We start from the raw sequence: 23,696 nt of genomic DNA, 5'->3' as shown, positions 1-23,696 counted from the left end.
CAAACTTTCATGGGTAGCTTAGGCAAGAGAAAAATGTTAACTATTTAAAAGCTAGTTGAAAGAACATATACCTCAAGGCAACAGATGTAGTTTGATTAGATGGCTTACACATGCACCCTAATTTTTTTTTAAAAGCAATTAAGAATTAAGTCATCTCTCACAGAATTCATAAGTATTTAAATTTATTATCTATCCATTTTCTTAGCTTTAAAAACTCATTTCTGGCCAGGTACCCACAAGGAGGAAAGAGAGAAAACAAAAATACAGCACTTGGCCTGTGTCCCCTGCGGGAGTGTGCCTCCCAGGCACTTCTCAGCAGCCCACGCTGGCTTCAACAATGTTTAAACAACTGACATTGTGCACTCATTGCACTGATGACATACATTAACAAAAACAACACCACAAAAAGCCCAGCCTCCAAAAGCAGCATAGACCTTCTCCATCTTGTCACCAATAAAAGAATTAAAAAGCAAACACCCTCCCCTAACATACCCACAAAATACCAGCAAAGTCAAATTCTCCAACCAGCTCTATGGAGCCTTCTTGAGAGCAGATATCAAAGCAATTAGGCCACAATGAAGTCTTCTAACAGAACTGGGAACCACAGATGAACGTGTTTTTATCATTCGGGAGCACCGGAAAATGAGAATGAGAATGAGAAACGCTGGTTTCTTCATTCACATTCCACACTCCCTGATTCTTCCTGAAGGTAAAACTCTGCCTTCAGAGCAGATTCCAAATCCAACATCTACGGCTTGACCCTGGTTGCCAAAAATGTCCCCAGCAGGGCCCAGTAGCTCTAGTCTCCTCTTATGAAAACTATGTTGTGCTATAGGCATGATAGGGTTATCTACAAAGAGGTCATCATGGCTGCACAATTCAGAGCAAAGTACACAGGTTAACTAACATCTTGGCCTGGTGACCCATCGGGGATTCAATCATCACATCTTCTACACAATGCCTAGATACATATGCCTTCCTAACTGGATTCACATAAAGTTGTTTAACCAAATAAGTCTCTCTTTCTTCTTCCCTCCCTCCTATCCCTCCCCATTAGGAAATGGTCTAAGGCAGGAGTGGGAAACCTGAGGACTCACATATGGCCTTCTAGGTCCTTAATAGCACAGCCTTTGGACATATGACCTTCTAGGCCCTCAAGTGCAGCCTTTTGACTGAATCCAAATTTTACAGAACAAAAATTTGGATTTAGTCAAAAGCCTGCACTTAAGGGCTAGAAGGCCACATGTGGCCTTAAGGCTGCAGGTTCCACAGCCCTGGTCTGGGGGCTTGGGTCCGATCCATACCAATGCAACCCATAAACATTTATTAAGGATCCTGCTGAAACACATTCAAGCATAAAAGAAACACTGTTAATATTTAACATGAAGTGAGATGTCAAAAATGTAGTCAGCAGTGAAAATGCTATGATACAAATGAAATTACTCAGTGTGATGTTGTTTCTGGAGATGACAAGCCCTTCTTCGATGAGATCCTCTCAAGAACAAACAATTTCTGTCACATCGTGTTCACATCATAGGGGCCATACACAAGTCAAAAGGATTAAAATGGGTCTAATGTCGATGAGGAGGAGGAAGAGAATTTGTCCATCGATCCCAGAACCACTTCTTGAATAGAAAGGCTTTGTGGGAGTGGAATGACTATTTCCTTTTTGAAAATAACTGAAATTTACATGGCTTGATATGAAGGACTTTTTTCAATAAGAAAGACATTGTTCCTCTGTTATCAAATACCCTCAGTCATGCAGACCAGGACAGCTTAGAAATGGAAATAGTAATTTGTTGTTGAAGCCCACTCTCCACGAACAGGCAGACACATTAAAGTACCCAGCCCAAAGTCAAGCACACATTAGGAGCAGGTCTATTTAGTCTTTGCATTTCTAGTTAATTGTTGAGGAATGGGACATCTAATCATGGAACGCCTTTCAGCACATGAGGAAGAAGAAAGCATTAGGAAAATCTGAAAGAACCTACTGGAAGCAAAAGAAATCATTCGAATGGGACAAAACCAAAATTAACTAGTAATTAAAGCATGTAACACTTGAAGATCAGTCTCTTTCCCTCTCCATCTCTACGGATTCTTGCTTGCTTTTATAGGAGGCCAAGCAGACGATCACGAACCCCCAAAGATGCTTCTCATTTTCTAGTTATCTTCCATTCATTTCTTTATTTGGGGTCAATTCAGTTGATAGTTTGGGGGTCACCAAATCCTAAATGTTAAGTATCTGCCTTTCTATTCATGTTTCCTATGAAATCAGTGGGAGTCACAGACCTAAAGCTGAAGCACTGCCTTTAAGATATTGAACCAAAGGGTGAAGAAAAGTCTTGAATGTTTGCTTCTCTGGTCAGACTAAAATGCTGGCACAGGCACTGCCTGCCATCCCGGTCTGCTGGAGTTAGACTATGGAGGCTGTTTTTCTCTCTGGTCCTCAGATTCTCCATGCCAGGAGGTCAATGATGTACACATCTGGGCTGGGCTTCCTCCAAAGAGGCCTACATTAACCCTCACAACCAAGGAATCCCGAAAGCTAGATTTCCTAGTGATGGTCTCCAGAGCTCTCACACACCAGCCTTTACAAGTACATTTTTTACTTTACAGACATGACTCATGCCATGTCGAATGTGAACAAATAACAGCCAGAATTCTGGTTGCTTGTTTCATTTCCAAAGGTGGAACACAAGATGGCCGGCGGTAACTTCACTACAATGCATTTGCTTCAGGGGGGTCCCAGGCACATATATCTGGCAGGACAAAGTGCAGCAGGAGGGCATCAAGCTTCCCTCTTTCAGAAGGCGGGTCGGCTGGGACTATCAGCTTCCTAAGAGTATTTAGTTGCTTGCTTCAAAGCCATGATTAATAAGAACGGACAGGCCCAATGGTACTTACTGACTCACAAAATGTCAGTGATGGATCTAAGCTCTCATCACTAGCTGCTTCAATAAGTACCAAGACAGAGCAGAGCAGGCCCTCAGTGCGATGGAAGAGAGAAGCTCACCTTCCTTCTGAAGCCATTACGCTTCACTGAATGCCGGCCTCAAGGAGGCAACAGGCTCAGTGAGTGACAGGAAAGCCACCATCCTGGGCACATGACTGACACACATGTGCACGCATATGCGCGTGCACACACACACACACGACTTTTCTTCTTCCTTGATTCGCTGTTGCACGGGGCCTTGCTTTTTCTTAGTCAAGGGTCAGGTTTTAGCATAGTTTTTCTTAGGTGGATAAGGTGTTTCAGGTGGGAGAAGGGCTAGAGGGAGCTGAACAGCACTGAACGGCAAAACAAACATCTATAAGGAGCTCCAGCGAGGCCCACCTTAATTCTCACCTTCCTATTTACTACAAAAGCAGCTTGCAAATTCTTTCATTACAGCAAGTGACTATCACATGGGCAGGGTCTAAGGAAGCACTTGGAGAGTTTTGCTCATTTGTGTCACACTTAGCATAACCATACACAGAGTCCTTCTTTGTAATGGCGTCCCCATCATGAGATTTTAACCCTAGGTAATAATAAGTTCTCACTCAGATTTGCCAAGCGCTCTAAAGTTTATAAAACCCTTTCACCACAACTCTGGGAGGGAACTAATAAAAGAGACAAACCCTCCAAACACAAATGACAATCTCAGTCTATCCTCAACACTGTCAGTTTGTCTAAAGACCCCCTCCCCTCCCAGAGCTAACAGCTGGCTGTAGGCCCACTGGACGTGCTAACTCACCAAGAGGGAATTACTACATCTGCTTCTGACGGCTACTCAAAACTGCAGACCCAACTTCTGAAATGCTGCTTGCTTTTAGCTTGCTGCTTATTCAGGGAGGCCATGATCAGTTTGGAACTATGGACACAGAGCTTTTGTATAATTTCCTTCACCTTGATATGTCACCATTTGGGAGGAGTGGCCTACATAAAAATCTTTCCTGAAGTCCAATATTCCTGGAATTCACAAACCCTATTTTCTCTCTTTAAAACCCTGCCTGCACAGTCAGGAGCCGAGAATTTTCTCAAGAAAGGTAGGCAACGTAAATCAACCTCAACAGTCATTTTTTTCTTAAAACAAACACTGACGATGTTCTGTAAATAGTTTGGGGGCCTCTGATGTTCTAGGCACACTAATGGACGTATGTCCAAATTAGGTACTATTAAAAAAAACCCCATTTTATATATTATGGTTTGGATCTGATGTAGTTTATGTAGAAATGTCATTTTGAAAAAGAACTAGTCTCCTTGAACAATGGAAATGAGGTGAAAATACACACCATTTCCCCCTTTCTCTTTTACTATTCAATAAGGATAAAGAAAAACTAAAAAAAAAGTTTATAAAACTTAGACAAATTGTACTAGCTATTTTCATTTCACAATATTGGAATGTGTACAAATGGCACTTGCATATACCATGCAATCCTAATCGACAAGGCCTGCCTATTTATTTCCCCAAGATCTATTTTTGTAGATTTTTCTTTTCCTGTATTTCCCTCAGAATTGTTCAAGGACACTTAAGGAATCCATTCACTTTTTATTATTCTAAAGAAATGCTCACATTTTATTAATATATGGGAAATCACGAGGAAGACTCAAGTAGAATAGATACATACTCTTTCTTCTGCCGACAGATCATTCTGTCTGCATCTTCCCCACTGGGTTATGTGTTGGGTTCTGTTTTCTACCAATGGCCTTCCCCTACTCCCCAAACAAAAACTGTTCCATTTGGGGGCTAGAGGACACATATACTCTAACATGCAATTACTGGATTTTTCTGTACTGACAGAGAACAGCTTCCCAATATGTCAAGCCAAGCTGCACAGAACAGAAGCCCAAATAAAGAAACAAGCAAGTTTCTGCATTTGTTTGCTATTTGATTCACGTTGGAATATCAATATAAAAAAAATTTCCATATTCATTTTTATTAACCATTTTATGGCGAAATGGGCAATTAAACCAAAAAGGATTCAATTTTCTAGTACATAGAAATAAACTGTGATCTGATACATGGGATTGGACATTGGTACAGCCCTTTAAAGTTTGCGAAGCTTATATGACCCTCATGACCGTCCTGGATTTAAGCAAGTCTTATTGCAGGTGAGATACTGGAGGCTTAGTCAGAATGGTTTAGTGACTGCCTATGGTCACTGGAGGCAGGAAGGGACTCTAGGTCTTCCTGACTTGAAGCTGACACTCAACCATTTGGCCTTTACAGAAATAACTAGAAAGGAATGGGTTTCCTTTTGACTTGCAGCTGCTGGAGCTTCCCAATGTAAGAGGCCTATCTCTGTCCCCACTGCCTTCTCCCTTACGTCCCGCCCTCCATGCCCCCACCATCCCTCAATGTCCTGCTCCAAACGTGCCTGACTTCTTCCACTGGGCTCTCCCTGCTCCGTGGTGAATAAAATTCCTTTTATCTTAAACCTGGTGGTTTCTCTCTCCTTTCATCTTCCGGCACTGCTTGAGATGCGGCTCCTTCCTGATAACGCCATTTTCCTGGACACCTTTCCTTGTGCTGGTTACATTTTCTCTCGTACTACCCCCCCTCCCCCCAATCACAGGTCATAGTTGGTGGGAAAGTCAAAATGCTCCTTCTCCCCACTGCCATTCCCAGACTCTCCCTTTATCCCTAACTACCACGTTACAGTCTCTCTTCCTTTGAGACATAAACTATATAAATTTATCACCCAAACCAGATTCTGATGGCTGCCCCTGATATCCCCAGGATGCTCTCCTCCTTCCTCAATGAATGTGGTGCCTGGCTCACAGTTCTCTCTTCATCCTAACTTCTGCCCTCATATCAGGGGACTTCAATATATAGAGATGCTTCCTCAGATAACCCAACTACCCAGTGCCCAAACTGACTCACTCTCCATGACCTTCTTTTCCATTCCACCTCAGCTATTCCCAGAGATGGCCCACCCTTTCATTTTGCCCAAAGTATCCCATTTCCATGTTAATGAAATGCAAAATTCCTTTGCTTCATTACATTGTTTCATCATTCCCTCTTTCCCTCTGCCATATAACCCCTCACCCTGTTCTGTATGTTCATCGTAACCTACAATCTGTCTTTCCCTCAGCAATCAACCTCACACTAGCTCTACTCTCCTCCCTCCTAGATCTCAGTCCTTTGGTGAGTCAGTCCCCTACACTCAAGCCCCCCACCGACCGCAGATGACTACCGCCATCTGCCTTCCTTGCTCTTACTCCTAGGCTGCCAAAAGAAGGTACGGAAACACCATCAAACTGGGCTCATTGGATCCACTACCAACTTGTTAAGCAATTTCAAGTGGGTCCTTTTACCCCTTCCCAAAGGATTTGCTATCACCATCACCCCAGCATCTACTCAGAATCTCTTCAATCCCACTCAAGTGGCCTCCTTACCTTCTCTGCTCAGGATCTTGCCTCATACTTGGCAGAAAAATTGAGGTCCTTCTTTGAGAAACATCTCTTCTCCCCTCTTCTACACCTCACATCTCTCAAACATCATCCCATGGTCTCTTCCTTAACTCCTGCCTCACATGAAGAGGTGGCCCTTTCCTTGCCAAAGCCAAGTCTCCACATCAAGGGTTCCCTTGATCCCATACAATCCTATCTTCTCCAGTAGACTGCCCTCTTTGTCATATTCTCATTCTCCCTGCCCCCATTCTACTGGCTCCTTTCCCTGCTGTTTACAAATACAGCTATCCTAAAAACAAAACAAACCCAAACCTCTTCACTTGATCCTACCATGCCCGTTACTGTCTGCCCTATATCTTTCCTCCCCCTTTCAGTGAAACTATGTGAGAAGGCTGTACAGACCACGCACTTCCATTTTCTCTCCTTTCTCTTGTGCCTGCTTCTAATGTCTCCAAGGGATTTCACTGCTGCCTCATGTTTTCACACTGCTGAGACATCCCCCTTGACACTGCTGATCATTCTCTCCTGGGTACGTTCTCTCTAGGCTTTTGCGACACTCTGATCTCTGGTCCACCTTTTGCAGAATCTTCACCCAGGTCATATTCACTAGTCGTGGGTGTCCCTCTCTTCTCACTTCCTTTTGTTTAAATTTAAATTTGAGTTGGTTGGCAAGTTCTCTAGACAGCCACACCAGCCCCCCTGCACAGATTCCCCTCACTGGAGTAATTTCTGCTTGTATCTTCAAAAGTTCATACTTAGAAGCTTCTGATCCATTTGGGACCAATTTCTGCTACAAAATATTGGGTGTTACTGGATCATACTTACCTTTTATCTATAACTTCTGGAATATGCTTCCCTGAATCCAGGGCACACATCAGGTGAGGCTTGGGTTTTCTCTCCCTCCCTTAAATGAGAGCCCGTGTTACAATGGAAAGGGTGATGTATTTGGAGTCTAAAGATCCTGTTTTTAAAACTTGCCACTCAGGACCTGTAGGACGTTGGGCAAGTCCCTTGACTTTCTTGGGTGTCAGTTTCCTTACCTGTGAAATGAAGAGTTTGGACTAGATGGCCTCCTCAGTCCCTTGGAAGGCTCAATTCTCAATCTATAGCTCTCAGAACCTGACCAAGTGGCCCCTTGTCCCCAGGGCTCCTCCAGTCTTGTCATTTGACACTAATCTCTGCATCTTTGCCTTGCATTTCTAATCTTGCTATAACCTGTATCATGGGACCCTCGTGAGAAGGCAGATCCTTGTTTACCGCCAGATGCCTTGCAGACATCTCAGACGCCACCTGTCCAGACCAAATGTGGGGCTCTCTCTCTTTCCGCCTTTCCTATCACTAATCATGGTGCCTCCCCCCATATGCCCAGTGACCCAGGCACACAGCCTTGGGGTCATCTCCTGTTCCTCCTTCCAACAGACCCCCAATCTGTCCGTTTCTGGCTCTATGAGATCTCTCATCTACACAGCTCCCCCCCCTCCCACAGTCACAATCCTTGATCATGCTTTCATCACCTCCTGGACTACAGGTATCAAATATGTGGCATGGCCTGCAACACTCCTGAGGGAAGCCTGAATCAGATTAAATTTAATTTGTAAATATTTAACAAGATAAATAAAAATACAATAAAACATAAATAACATTTCGTTTTCAAACTAAGGCAAGATGTGGTCTATGGGAATCCTTATGGATGTATTCCTGGCCCCTGTTTCTATCTGAGTTTGCACCAAACACTCCTAGCTGCTGTCTCTGCTTTTGTCCCCTACCCTCATTCAGCTACCGAAGCGTGAGCTTTCCTAGAGCCTAAATCTGGCCACATGATCCCTCGTCTCAAAGTTCCCATTGGCTCCTTCTTCCCTTCAGGAGCCCTTACGAACTCCTCCCTTTGCAGCCTGCCTCCTTCCCAGACTTTGCTCTGGAGATACCAGCCTCTCCTTGACCGTCTGTGGGCAGCACACAGTCCCTCCCTTCTCTGTAGCTCGCCCTAACTGCTGCCCACAACTGTAATGCCCTTTCCTTTCATCTCTGCCTCTCAGTTTCCCAGGCATCCTTGAGAAACCCACCGTGATCAGGACGCCTTTCTCTGTGCACCTCATGCTGACCCCTTCCATCTACTCTGAATATTTTGAACATTTATGTGATGACTCCCCACAAGAATTTCAGCTCTTCTGGGGCAAAGGAATGAAGCTTCTAACTGACTGATGGAAAGAATACAAGTACATCCCAAAAGGGCAGCATGTCCCGAAGGAGAAGCAAACTCGTGAAGTGTATGTGATACTTCAAATATTCTAGCATGTTCTAGTCCAGTGATCTTTATGGTACTTAGTGCTGGTGCCTAATGTTTGCATCTAATAACTGACGATGCAAATACCGAGTTAAGAGTGTCAGAAGGAAGGTCCAGCCAGCCTAAGTCTCCAAAGAAGACCAAGGGCCAAGGGGCCTGGAGGAAGAGCCACAAAGAACAGGCATTCTGATGTGGCCATGAGTGCTGTGACCCTTGGAGGAGGAGAAGGGGGCAGAAAAGCCTGGTTCCTGCACCAGAAAACAAGGCCACCAAGGACTCTGGAATCCCGTAACTGTGCTATCATTCTCTTTGTCTTTCTTCTGGAGGCAATAATGAACTGGGCACACACCAAGGGCCAGCGGGCCTCTCTTCCAGGGGAGAGGGCAACAAAGAATGACAAGGCATCTAATAAGCACTGACTGTTACAAGTCATGCACCGTACTAAGTGCTGGGGACACAAGAGAAGAGCCACACAGGCCCCACTCACACCCAGACTCTAACTGGGGAGAGGACAGGCATCGAAGGAGTCAGTACAAGGCCCTATGGCGGTCAGATGGCAGCCCTCGGGGGCAGCAGGAAAGGCCGGAGGGCCTATGAGCCCTCAGGAGGGGATGACAGGACAGAAGCAAGGCTGCTGGGGCTCAGAATGAACAAAAGGACTGCAGGTACTGAGCAGCCGCCCATCTCAGCAAAGGGGACAGTCACATCTGCTCTACCAGGCAGGATGCCCTGGGGATAGGACTGGGAGAAGGGAACAAAGGTCAGTCTGGAAGGGGCAGAGGGGCAGGGCATTGACCGGGGCCCGCTCTCCTTGGCTCCCTGCTCTGGGGGAATGGAAGGATGATGATTTCATCATCGTGGCTGCTTTCACGGCTCCGTGTCGATAGAAAAACAGGGAGTTTGTGGGTGTTAAGAGGTGAGAGGATGGAGGGTGAGCAGAAACTCAGGATGCTGCCAAGGGGAAGAGAGGCCTGAAGGTGGGGGTCCTACAAGGGCCCGCACTGGCTTCCCTGCTGAGGCCATCTTCACCGGGTTCTGAGCCTGTTCCAACTGGTTTGTGAGGAAAACCTGCAATGCCTCAGGAGGCAGCTGGGCCACAGCGTCAGAGACACTCAGACCCCTCCTGAGCCTCTCGAGTCAGCTGGGCCTAAGTGGGGTCCTGGATAGGCACTGAGATGCCGCAGTGGAAGACGATTCTCCCTGTTTTGGCTGCTGTCATTAGACTGTAAGCTCCCTGAGGGAAGGGGTTTGCTTTCTTTTTCTTAGTTGTACCCTCACCAAGTGCACACAGTCGGCACTTAAATGCTTACTGACCATTGCTCATCTTTGTGGTAAAGCACTGGGACTTGCTGATATGGCGACCAAGCTCAGGCAGGGACCTCCTCTGCCTCTTGGCCTCCCACACTTCAGACACCTTCATGCAGGGGACAAGGGTCGGCCAGGTTCAGGCACTTGGAAAGAAGGTATTTTGTAATGCTTTTCCACTCCCATCTGTTGCTACTGGAAAAGAACTGGAGTACGTCTTTCTATGTTCTGGCCTATTAAGGAAAATGGCAGGCTCTGAGATTTAGAGCTACCTGAGAGGTCATATAGTCCAAACCCCTTGTTTTATGGATGGGGAAGGCCCAGGCAGGGAAGGTGTCTTGCTAGGTCCCCTGAGTTTAAATCTAGGACTCTTCACTGTACGAGAGTTCCTAAGTAAGATCAAAGAAATTATTATTATTTTTTTATAATTTTGCTTTTTGGAGGGGGAAGGTAGGGCAATTGGGGTTAAGTGACTTGCCCAAGGCCACACGGCTAATTTTGTGTTAAGTGTCTAAGGCCACATTTGAACTCAGGTCCTCCTGACTCCAGGGCCAGTGCTCTATTCACTGCACCACCTAGCTGCCCCTGATCAAAGGAGTTATTTAAGAAGGAAATTTGGAAGGGACTGGCAAATAGGCTTAAGAAATATGTGCAGAAAACACAATGACAGAGGAGAATGATGAGAAGAGAATCAGCCCCTAGAGGTAAGCAAAAGTAAAGGTCTGAAGGTAAATCTGGACCTTCTGGGGAACATGGGGTGTGCCACACTCTGGAGAACCAATGCCAGTGACCACGATCATGACAACGGCGTTTACGTGGTGCTTTACAAGCACCGCCCCGTGTGATCTCCACACCCATGGTGGGAGGTGAATGCAGAAGGGAGATCTGCTGTGCTGCCAACTGTCATGGTGGATGGATGGATGGACGGAGGTGCCTGCTGAAGGGACACATTAAACAAAAGGTATACTGCCTGCCATCTTAGAGTCTATACGGGAAGCATGGCACGCCCCTGGTCCTCTGCTCTGGAGACCATGCCAAGAACATGGTCACTTAGGGGTGCCCCATTTTCACAGGGACGTTGACAGACTGGAACTCGGCTAGAAGAAAGGAACCAGGAGGATGAAGTGATACACGATCTTGGCTCATGAGCTATGGTTAATGCACCTGGGGATGTTGAGATTGTAAAAGAGAAGATTTAGTAGGGAACACAATGGATGTTTTCCAGTACCTGAAAATCTGCCATGTGAAAAAGAGATCAGTCTTATTCCCTCGGGCATGACGGGCCCAAAGAGAAGTCAATCACTGCACGGTGGGGGCAGGGGCAGATTTTAGCTCACTTTAAGAAACAACTTCCCCACAAGCAGTCATCTGAAGACAGAATGGGCGCCAGAGCCCTAAGCACCCCCATCACTGCTGCCTGAACATCTCTCAGGGACACCGCAGAGTAGATTTGGGCTCGAGCCAGGCACGTGAACGCTCAGACTCCTTCTCATACTCATAGGAGAGCACAATTGAGGCTGCCCCAGTCTGACTTATTATAGGTTGCTGAAGCTGAAAAATGGAGAGCAGACAAAAGAACAGACACCAACACAGAACCTGGTCATTTCTGGAGGGAGTTTAAGGGCATGAATCAATGAACACACCACAATAGAGACCAAGAGAAACCCCTCAGCCAGCAAACCTGTCATCTCTTTCCCAAACAGCTAAGAGTAACACAAATCTGAAACACAGACTTGTTTGTAAAGATCTTACTGGGTAAGAGATAGCACAGTGGATAGAGCACTGGACTTGGAGTCAAGAGGATCTGAGTTAAAATCCTTGCCTCAGACAATTAACTAGCTGTGTGCCTCTGAGCAAGTCACACTGTCTGCCTCAGTTTCCCCAGCTGTAAAATGGGGATAATAATAGTACTCATCTCCTGAGTTACTGGAGGATTGAATGACTCTAATGCACAGTGCAAACCTTAAGGCGTCCTACAAATGCTAGTATTATCTTACAGAGCAGGATGGAGAAGTTTACAAACAGGATTGCATGATTTAAAGAAAAAAAGGAGAAGGGGCGGTTAGGTGGCACAGCGAATAGAGCACTGCCCTGGAGTCATGAGGACCTGAGTTCAAATCTGGACTCAGACACTTGACACTTACTAGCCGTCTGACCTTGGGCAAGTCACTTAACTCCAACTGCCTTGCCCTTCCCCCCTCCAAAAAACAAAGGAGAAGCAATGAAGGGAGGACAAGAGTGAAGAAAGTTTGGGGAGAAACCCATCCAAGCAAGATACTTCTGAGCCCTCCTAAGGCCGAGCCTGAAAAGATGGAAGCAGAGGAGAACGGGAAAGACACGGAGCTTTTGTGATAACTCTCCCTTCATCTGAGAGAGTGGAGCCGCCACATCTGGCCCCGATATCATGGGGACGCTCTAAGAGCAGGACACAGTGCACCAAAGAGAGAGAGGGGGGAAGCAGGCAGGCAACACGCAGCACACCGCGGCCTTCTCTGCCGAGCGCAGACGTCCCTGGCGCACATTCTCACGCCGCATGTCTCCCACCCCCTGCAGCCCTGCCTCTCATCAGCCTATTCTCCCCAGGAAGTCCAGGCCAGCTATGTCTTCAGGCCTGCTTCTCCAGAATTCTTCTCCCATGTCCCCTGTGTAGATGCCTCCAGCAAAATGTAAGCTCCTTGAGGGCAGGAGCTGCCTTTCTGTTTGTATGTGAATCTCCAGCCCCAAGCACGGTGCTGCTTTGAGAGAGGAGCTGTCACTGAAGGTGACAATTCTGAGGCATTAAAGGCTCTGTTCTCAAAGTATGTGAAAAGGCAGAGACACCCAAGGTAGGGAAAGTACCCTGGACTTTAATGTCACTTGTCAAAAGAGTGACCAGAACCAACCAACGCACTGACTTTCTATTCTCTGAGATGTTTTTATGAGAATACGAGCGTCTTTGACGAGGGCGGGAGAAGCCCTCTTTTACAACAGCCTGCTGTTTATCCGAGGGGTAGAAACAAACAGCACCAGGAAGAACACACAGTCCCACTGTGCTTCCTGGACCTACTGACCAGAATGACCCTGCCAACTGTACTGACCCTGCCGACCAGGATGACCTTGCCCAGGAAGCAAAGCCTGTCTACAGAGCTCTAAATCTCAGCTCACTTTCAATCGATAGTCTAAAATCATCACCCTTGAAAAAAAGGGCAAGTCTGGGTCTTATTTAGAATTCTCATCAGACAGATAAAAAAGGCAAAAGAAGTCATTTTTTCATCCATAGAGTGTATTAAAATCAAAGGCTAAGCAGCTGTCATTCCCTGTGCAAGGCAGGGAGGGGAGCCATAGTGCACAAAGCCCTGGGCCCAGAGTCAGGAAGATCTGAGTTCAAGTGCTGCCTCAGACTCTAACTAGCTGAGTGACCTTGGGCAAGTCACATCCTCAGATTCCTCATCCACAAAATAGGACTGATAATAACACCTCCTAGGAGTGCTGTGTGGACCAAATGAGACAACCATGGTAAAGCAGTGAGCATAGAGCCTGGCACATAATTAAGGGCTACAAATGTTAGCTGTCATTATTATTAACAATAAATGTCTGTTGTATTGGATTGAAAACTAGAACAGAACACACTTCAGAAGATAAATAAAGTAAGGCAGCTCTGGATTTCGGCAGCCTAGCGTGTTTCAAAGGAGAAAATAGCATCAAATGCAAAGACCCACCAAACAGTGACATGAAAAGAGAGTGCTGAGGCCCAGGGTTTGACCTGAGTCTACACCAGCAAACAAACAGAGAGTTGTACCCACAATCCACTCGCTCAGGTCACACACTTGGTGACTGGAATAAATTCTGAATAAAAATCCAATCGAAATGGCTCTCATCTGTTTTTATTAAAATTACAGAAGGGCTAAGTCTCGATTACACACGTGGGGGGCTTGATTATGTAGCACGCTGGAGGCTGTAAACACCGAGGAAATGAGTGGAGTGGGAGAAGGCTAAATGGGAGTGGAGGAGAAGGAATGTTCAGCCTTCATACATCACCCACAAAAACCCCTCAGCCCTGGAGCCCCTTTTATGAAGGGAAAAAACCCTCCAAAGGAAACTGTGGAAACCTCATCACTGGAAACATTAAAAACCAGATGGTCCAGGCTAGCAAGAAATATTCACAAGGGATCAATCCTTTAGAAGGTGGAGGCCGTGACAGGAGGGCCAGCTCGGCTCTCTGCAGCTCTCTTCTGAAGGATTAGGCTTTCCTTGCATTCCTAAATCCTTCCATTCAAAGGACAAAGCAGCAGGCCAATGTGTAGAGAATGCCTGCCTGCTTACTCAGCCCTGTGCAGGGATCTGCTCTCAGGGAGCTTATGGTCTAGGGACAAACCCAGGCCACATCAACCTTAAAACAATGCTAGCCATGGCAGCCTACATCAAATGAGAAGCAGGACAAAATTACTCCAAGAGTTTAGAAGAGAAAGTGATTCCCCTGGGCTGGGGGAGCTGCAGAGAATCCACAGAGGGACTGTGGGCTGGCACCTGGATCCTGGAGGGCGTCTTGCCTATAGATGGGGATAGGTTCAGGTTAGGGAAAGAAAGAGCCTTCTAGAAGGCAGAAACAGCATGAGCCACACAGCAGCATCGTACCCAAGGTATGTGGGTCCATAAGTGTCTCTGAGCAAAGGCTCATGAAGCCAGCAGGGAAGGGGATTCTGGGTCTGCTCCGCGGGGCACATGATGTGCAGGACGCCTCAGGTGGGGAGGGGAAGGTGGCGGTTTGAGGGGCTTTTCTTCCACCGAGCATCTGACCTTTACATTCTGGCACCATTCATCTCAATTCTCTGGATGTCCTCACCAGCAGCCCTCCCAGCCAGGAGATAAGTCTGGGAAGAGCAGGAGGTCTTCCTCCCCACTGTCAGGATTCGGTGGGGCCTTCTTTCCTCCGTGGCTGTCCTCCCCCACTAGCATTTAAGTTCTTCAAGCACAGGGACCAGACTGCTTATTTACATTTGTGACTCCAGAATGAAGGGAGTTTTTAGTATGGGTTTTTTCTACAATTCCACCTGCCTCCACAGCTTGACAACTACTTTGCATCATTCTGGCTTTAACAGACAAGTTAGTAACAACCAGAGGAAAACGTCAGACAGACACTGGCGCAGACTTGATGCTCGTAACCCAAATGATGGTGTGGTTCAGAGAGCCGGAGAATCAGGCATGACATCTCCAGGGGACCAAAAGCAAGAAGTGGCTCTCTGTGCCTTCACTTGTCTCTGGATCTCATGCAGATGTGTGCATGTCTGCATGAGTGTGCCTTTGGGCACATGTGGGCTCATGAGGGTCCTGTGGAGAGCTGCCATAACATTCCTCTCCTTGGGATGAAGACGCCGGAGTGCCACAGCCACAGGGCTCTCTTCTGCCCATGCAGAGAAACAGAAGCCACTCTGGGGGACACCCTTCAGGCTGGTCTGTATTTTAAAGTATCAGGTTCAGCTGTGGACTAGAAAGCCCAAAGAGGACAATGCCCCGTGCATACAGTCACCTCCAGCACAAACTCCTTGGCCAGTAAAATTAGATCACTAAGGCCATATTCTCTGTGACAGCTCTAACGGGGGGTCAAATTAAATGTATCTTTAAAAACATACTTCTCTTTAGTCAATATTAAAAGCTTAGGCCAGCACATATGTGTGTCTGTGCATGCATGTGTTCCATCCTCTCTGGCAGACCTTCATCATGGTATTCCAGGTCAGGGGTCACCTTGTAACCTGGATCATTGGGAAGTAGGCAGGGAAAGACTGGGTGGCAATCCTGGACTTTATATCCAGTCAGAAACACGTATCTTAGATGTCACAAGGCAACATTACTCCACCTAACTTAATAACTGAGTCAGCAGCTGCCTCTTTACTCCAGTAAAGACTGGAATGTAGTGTAAGAATGTTGAAATGCTCACCTGATAGGCCACATGGAAGCCCACAGGCATTTTTTAAACAGCATTCCACAGAAGGGCACCCTCGGGTAAATTCTTCAGGGAAGCCAGGGTCTCATTAACACCCTTTCATGCTCTGGAATCGAGCCAACTCCATCCACCCAGGTGCCTTGGGAGATTTTCACATGAACCTGGTGACATGTGTGACCCTTCATCAAAAAGCCCAGAGATCACTCGTTACAGCTTCTTGATTAGTTTTTCATCTGTGTCCACTTTGCTAAAGATACCAACAAATGTCAATAATGCTCAGAAAACTTTATGTCCGACAAGGACTTCACTGGGAAAATCTGGGTAGATACTTATTCTTGTCAATTTCGTTTTGGATCCAGATGTTTGCACTGAATAGGTTTGAAACTTGAAAGGGCAGACATCAAGCTGCCCCTTTTTTTGGCTCAGCACGGACTACTCTGTCATGACAATAAAACCAATTCCCCTTTTTACACAGGAGGCTAATGGCACTGGGGATTCGTCTTCCTCTTTTTCCTGCTGCCCTCCCTTCTCCATCCCACTCACCAGAAGACACTTCAGATTCAATTCCCCTGAAAGCTACAGATTTAAAAGGCTAATGGGTTGTTGCAATTTCTGTTACTGAGTTGAACCCAGTTAGTCTCTGTCTGGAGAATCCATTTTTCGGCACAACTTCCTGCCATTAAAAAAAAAACAAAACTGGCAAGAAGGCGAGAAAGAAGGAGTCAAGCTGAGCCCGATCTCTGCAGTGATTTTCCAGGCATACCATTCCTTCTTTGAGACTCAAACCTATACCAAAATATTCCTCTGCTGTCCTTTCAGGAAATGGAGTAAACTCTGAATTCTGAGCTCAAGACCTGAGCCAAAATTCTTCCAACGATCTACTGAACGGTGCACATTTTGGTCAAAGCACAAGTTTGGCCATAGATACCAAAACCTAAAAAGCAAACACTGATTTGTTACCGCAATGTTGTCATTTCTGAGTAAACCTGACGTGCCAAGTGCCACATCCTAATTAAGCAATAAGACTAACATAATGTTCTGCTGAGATACCAAAATGCCTCTAGGGCCTTGGAGCATTGGAGAAAAAGCCAAATTCTTCAGTGACCTCCAGCCTCCAGCTATTCTAGGGATTTATTGAACTCTCCCCCTCAAGTGAAAAGAAATCTTAGAAATTTACTCTGATTCTCTTATGACGTTAGTTAATAATTCATGAACAAAAAATTAAAGAGTAAGACGCAGCTACTGTAATGAAGCTTTCTGACTAAAACACAATTTCATGAAACTCTTGACATTCCCATAGAATGAGGAACATCTTTCACCAGAGGACTTTGGAAGCTGCTTTCCTCTTTTTCCTGTTTCACTTTATGATAAGGCTCGCAAGAACCTGACTGCTGTGTCAGTGGTGGAAGGCTCCCTTCATCCTTGTCAATCTGCCTAATCCAAATCCAACTTTATTAAAAAGCTTAACGAGGAGACTCACTCACGGTGATTCTCACGGTGTGCAAACTCATCAAAAGGTACAAATTCTCCCTGGGAATGAATGGCAGTCACAGCGAATCCTGAGCACTGATCCTGTCAGATTGTAGGGAGGCTCGGCATGTGAGAGAGGAAGCAACATTTGTGAAAGGCAGAGGGTGAATGCACAGCTATCCGTCTTCATGTGAAACACTGAAAACTGAAATGTTCATAGGACAAAGAAGCACTAAGGGGGTGAGCCCGATTTGGGGGCATTTAACTAAAGCAGGAAAGGTGACACTTTGGTGCTGAGGGGGAACTTGTGTGACACCACCCAGAAGCACCCTGATTGCCTGCTCACTCAAGTTCTACCAACTCACTAAGCTGAGCAGAAGCCAGCGATGCTGGGGAAGCAAACGGGACTAGATGCCACATGGCCGCCTGTGATGGTCTCCTTCCCAGGAGCACTGATCACAGGGCCTCTGGCTGGCCCATTCGGCCCATGAAGTGCCCAGCCTCCCAGCAAGGACCAAAGTGGGGAGACATAGGGAAGAACCAATCATTTCAGTGGGTGATGAGGCTAGGGCGGCAGGAAAGGGCCAAAAGAAGCTATTTTCAAGGCTTTGGATTAACTTCTCATGAACTTTTCCCTGGGATGGATTCCCCAAGTAAGGCCTTTGCCCTGAGAATGGTCTCAGGAAGCTTTGCGTTCCACAGCAGATCAGTCTTGGAAACAGTCAAACTGCCACTCAGGAGAACCAAGGTCGCCAGCCCTGATGGCCACATTGGGTGACCGTCAGGACCCACAACTCACAAACACATCCTATAAGGAATAGAAACTGAGTTTTTAAAATTCAGAATAGAAGACATTTCAAGGCCATTTAATTTTAATACACATAATAAGAAATAGCTTGCCTGGAAGTCTAAAAGTAGAGCTGGTTTCTTCTGTTGGGAGTGAGTTATTCCAACAACTCAAAGAGAAGCATTTATTTGCTGTTATGAAGCCAAATGCAATGCTGTGTTTGTGGAGGCAAATGTCACATTTCAGAACACAGTAGCCTCTCACTGACGTGCCAATGTTTACTCAGACAAGCTTTTTCAAACTTTTTTTTTTAGCACTGAAAAACTGGATTGTCGACGAGGTCCTGTGAGTGAAAACAGATTACCCATGACCACCCAGCCAGAATGGCTGCTTCAGACCACTGATGCTGTGATCAAATATCATTTTCTTTGGCTATCCCAGAAAAGGCTGGGAAGTTCAGACAGCAGCATAAAATAAAATGACATATGCAAGTTTCTTTCTCACTTAAACTTAACTTCTAATGACTGCTATTTCTGGTAAATAGCAGGAGGCCAGAATACAAACCACCATACTAAAACTGCCAGAAATGCTTTGATGCTGACATACTCTGCCTTCCATCCAGCGCACAGTTCAGGTGGCTTTCCAAAGTCCTCTAACTGCACCTTCATCCTCAGGCCTCACCTCTGCTTTAAACCAACTACACATCTGGACAGTGACTTGCCAACACATCAGTCTACATTTGTTGTACCTAATACTACAAAGTGCAAAACTTGTGCCCCATCTAGAGCAAACAATGATGCAATCACACTATTTTCCTGAAACTTCCAAGGCCTCTGACTGAGTTCAGCACCACCCTAGAAGACCATCCATTAGACAGAAGCTTGTAACATATGGAGAGCGGGCAGAACTTCTGGCTGATGCAAATTCCACAAAGAATAAGGGAAAAATGATGGGTGAATTGGTAGAAACTGTACGGCAGTCAATTTTTAATTAAAAAAATCACCCAGCATAGAGAACGTGATGCTAATGAACCCAAAGTCTCAGGAGACCGCCTGTCTCTCTGCTGGGTTTCACTGCCCCCACCCCTGGTCCTGAAGCACATCTTACCATGGGCCTGGCGCAGACTCAGGACAGTTGCTTGGGAAGTTTTTTCCCTTCATTATACAGAACTCGCCAAGCTGTCCTGAAGCTGTCAGGGAAATGATGCAAGGTGGGCAAAAAATGAAATTATGTGTGCAGACGAGCCTCAAAAACCATGACATGAGAGATACCTGGCAGGACTTCGTAAATTTCATCGTCGCTGGCCTGGCCGTTTGCTGGGGGGCTCTTGATCGGGGGTGCGGAATCAACATCATCATATAATTCTCCTCTTTCATCGTCATCCTCAGGAATGACATCAGATTCCAGGTCTGCAGAGCATAATTTCACAAAGTGTGTTTTTAAAGGATGCAAAAAACAAACAAACCCAAACAGATAAAAAAATTATTTTCCCTTAAATAGATCCAGTCCTGAAACTCATTTACAAAGTCTCACAACTCTGTTACCTGAAGCACAGATGAAATAATTCACTTTCAAAACTGCAAACAAGTGACCCCTGGGTTAACCAATATGGAAAAGGGGCATATTCACAAATACTGCAAAGGGATTTATTAATCTCATTCTTTGCTCCTTCTCACAGAGATCCTTCTATGTTAATATAAGCATTTACACATGGAAACCGAAAGTCATTCTGTGCCGGTTAAGCATCAAGGAATGCCTTTAAACGACTCCCTTAATCCATTGTTCTTACCTTGTAACACAAATTTCAGCTGGTGGACCCATTCCTCGGCATCTCGGGGAGTGGCCGCCGTGAACTAAGAGAGAAAACAACGGTTGAGTCACCTCTGGAGTGGAAGTGATGGCTAATTCTCGTCCTTTCTTTGAGGGACCATTATAATTCTTTTCATGTCTAGTGGTACTTTCCTTGCAAGGATGCTCCTTATAATGTACAGTTAATTTTGACAAATTTACGTAATTGAAGCAGCGGATGATGGATTTGAAACTCTGATCAGCAGCTGGCAGCTGTGCAGAAAAAACCTGCTTCTCTTCATCAATGTCAAAGCCAGGAGTGATGAGCAAAATTTGCCCTTGACAATTAGAAGACACCCATGAATTTCTTTAGACTGCTGGGTACAGTTTTCTTAAAAATGGTCTTGTCAGATACCAACACACTAGCTGACAACTTAATTAACTGGCTTTCAACTGCAATCTCAGATATTTAAAACTTATTAAACTTACATTCCATATTGATGTCTAACTGGAAGATCTGGGGATTGCAGAGCTGATAGTTTCTTTTACCTTGGATTTTCCTCCTACGCCCTTAAATAATACAACCTATATTAACACACAGATTTTTGATAACTGCATTCTTCCTAACTACAGAATTCTTCTAAAAAAACCCACCAAAGTCCATTAAAATAGAGTAGAAAAATGTTAACACTGATGCGATAGATAATATATTGGCTTGTCCTTACTCAAAAAAGATATCATTTGAACTGATTCTGAATTTTAAAAATTAATTTCTTACTATATGAATGCTCTGTGTAAGCAAACTGGTGCTTTTTTTTCACTCCCATGGCAGAGAGAGTCGTTTTACCAAAATGTTAATATCTCTATAAATGAAATCAGCACATTTTTATCGACCTCATTTCAAGGCGACATAAAAAGCCCAACCTGATAGATGCGTTTATCAGGAGCTGAGATTTCAAAACAGCAATCTTTCTTTGCATCCTTCCTAAGGGTATTATTCATTCTGACGTTGTAGCCATCTATAGCAAATTCACCTTTCTGTTGTTTGTCTGTGGAAGATAAAACCAAAGTTACAACTTTATTTACAGTACTGCCTTGCAATGCTGGCAGACTTGCTTTGATTCTGATTTTCTTTTCCAGTTCACATACACACAACTTTATTTTTTCCATTTTGGCCCTGTTTAAAGTACAATAATTATACATGGCGGGGGGTAGAGAACCAGTTTCATTTCTTAATTGGGAAAATATTTGGGGTCGGGGTTTTTTTTAATTTGTTTTTCAAAGATACCTCAGGGAGTCCCATGAGAGAGGTCTGCAGATGGTGGTCTTACTTAGTCAGAATTGTGAGATTTGACACTTGTATCTGGGGAAAGCTGAGAACTAGAACTTGGAACTTGCTAGACAAGCTCACGATAAATCAGTGTCTCTTTCAGGTTCAGTGAAGCCAGTGGGAAAACCTGTCTAGTTGGAAACTTCCTGAGGTCTTTCATTCTTTCTCTCTCTCACCTCACAAAAAAAAGAACCCTCTTAAACTACAATGGTCTGAACTGCCTCCTCTCTCCACCTTTTAAAGGAGACAATCATTTTGGCCCCAAAGCTTTAATTCACTCACTAAATGATCAATTTTTACAAATGTAATCAGAAGGAGAATTTTATATTGAAAATATCAGCTGAGGAGACTCTAAGTGAGAATCCCTGAGTTTTAATTCTGGTGGAGTTAAAGCTGTCCTTTACTCTTTGAAGATACATTCACTTTAGAGGAAACTAAAATAACACCCTATTTTTACATTAGCGAAATAACGTTACAGTAAATGAATGCAAAATACTGAGAAATTTTTCTTTTGGTCTCTAAGGGGACACTGGGTAGTGGCTGATGTCCATTGCTAAGCAATAAGGAAAAGGAGGGACTCCCATTCTAATAGCACTTCTAATAAATGTAATGTTTAAGTGTAAGCAAACCACAAGGTCTCAGTACCTCAGTTTATCCACCTTCCAAACTATAAGCAAGGTTCTGTGACACCAGCTTGATGATAAATATGTAAGGAGAACATCTGTGGAAAACTTAGATAACACACACAACTCTGATAGTGAAGCAGGCCATTGAAACACTTTGTGTTGGGAATATGCAATTGTTAAAAAGGGCATTTTCTCAATGACATCACTGAATAACGATTTCCAGTTGGCCACTTAGGGACATTAAGAGGATGGAAGGAGCTAGAGAGAGATGGCACCTCTTGTTTTCCTTCCATTTACCCCAGCCATGTGGCAGAAAGGGAGAAGGGAATGACATTTTAGAGTAAGAAATCCGTCTACAGATAAGCCCAGAAGAACCTGGAGCTACTTCCCATAACATCTTTCTACTTGGGATAGACAGATGCCATCCCAACCAAGCCACAGTAAATCTATTTTGACTTTTTGGGGTGAAAAGAAGGCATTTGGTGCTAATGTGAGTTCTAGATAAATGAGGTTTACCATACTTTGAATGTAAAAAGCTTTTAAAATTAACTATCTTTATGGGCACTTTTCCAAAATACAATTTGTGCTTAACTCTCTTTTACCAGTCAGAGTAAAGTAAAAATAATTTGGCTGTCTTGATTATTCAAATTGAAGAAGGTGGGAAAAGTTCCATGATTCTGCCCCAAAATGAGCCCTCTCCCTTCCTTGTGTTGAAGACACCATCATCCTTTGGGTTAGTTCCCTGGATTCATAACATCAGAGTCATTCTTGACTCCCCTCTCCCTCCTTCTACAATATCTATTATACCACGTACTCTCCCAAAATAACTTGTGACTACCCATACTAGTGATCAATCGACCTTAACCAATTATTGGACTCCTGTTCCATCTAAAAGCACTGGAATTTGTGAAATTCTCCAGGTATCACATATGTATTCTATTCTTATTCCCCAATCTCTGAAAATTCACAACTTCTATAAAGGCAACAGCTATCAGAATGAAAAAAGAAATGAAAAATTAGAATTTAAAGAGATAAAAAATATGTTTTAGTACATACCACAAAGCCAGAGAGAGAGAGAGAGAGAGAGAGAGTGAGAGTGTGTGTGTGTGTGTGTGTGTGTGTGTGTGTGTGTGTAGCAGTAGGAGAGACAGCCTTAGTTCAAGTCCCAACTCTAACACTGAGCAAAGTGCTTAACTTCTCAGGCAACTCTTGGATGGTAAGTTACCTGAGGTCCCCACAACGATGTTCTCATGGACTGAGACCAAACAACAATAATGAAAATTGCTACCAAGAGAGGAAGTGGGAGATGGGCAAGAGAACATGTAGTGTGGCATCTAACACCTAGATCAAAGCCCTCGCTTTTCAGTGGTGCCAAGCTGAACATACTACTCCATGCACTAGCTGCCCCTGCTGTGGGAATGAAATCAGAAAGTCTACCCAGAAATGCTTTGCACACAACAAAGCCCATACCAATGCCAGGCACTGGCACTGATACCATAACATCCTACCAGCCAGAATGATTCTTTCTTTCTACTATTAACTTCAAGTAAACATGACATCATCATCAACACCACGGCACACCTAATCAGCTGTCTGATGGTGGAACATTATTATAACATGCATAGGCTAGACATCATTTTCTCTGTCACTGGGATCATGTGAGACAAAGCTGAATTCTTCTGCAATAAATCTGTAAGTGAAAAAAAAAAAGATTTGGAACCCAATAGGGAAACTCAGAAGGTATCACCTCCAGGGCATCCCACATCTTTTTCTTCCTTAGAGGGAGAAGAAA

The 23,696-nt window shown here is 44.8% G+C and overlaps 1 protein-coding gene across 4 annotated transcripts in view; it reads right to left on the bottom strand.

Moving 5' to 3' along the window:
- The window catches only part of SKAP2 (src kinase associated phosphoprotein 2), a 222,496-nt gene that overhangs the window by 42,875 nt on the left and 155,925 nt on the right, over nucleotides 1-23,696 (bottom strand). For all 4 annotated transcript variants that reach the window (XM_069088674.1, XM_069088673.1, XM_069088675.1 and 1 more), the window contains 3 exons: nucleotides 20,873-20,997; nucleotides 19,950-20,013; nucleotides 19,432-19,569 (listed from right to left, as the gene is read on the bottom strand). In XM_069088674.1, the coding sequence (XP_068944775.1) occupies nucleotides 19,432-19,569; nucleotides 19,950-20,013; nucleotides 20,873-20,997 (327 nt within the window). The remainder of the gene's footprint in view (nucleotides 1-19,431; nucleotides 19,570-19,949; nucleotides 20,014-20,872; nucleotides 20,998-23,696) is intronic.

The sequence above is a fragment of the Petaurus breviceps genome, unplaced genomic scaffold, assembly GCF_028583685.1.
Source record: "Petaurus breviceps papuanus isolate PSGF00001 unplaced genomic scaffold, PetGlider_PUasm1.0 185, whole genome shotgun sequence".
NCBI lineage: Eukaryota > Metazoa > Chordata > Mammalia > Diprotodontia > Petauridae > Petaurus > Petaurus breviceps.
Note: the sequence above shows the minus strand (reverse complement) of the source record. Positions and strands in the feature narration are given on the sequence as shown.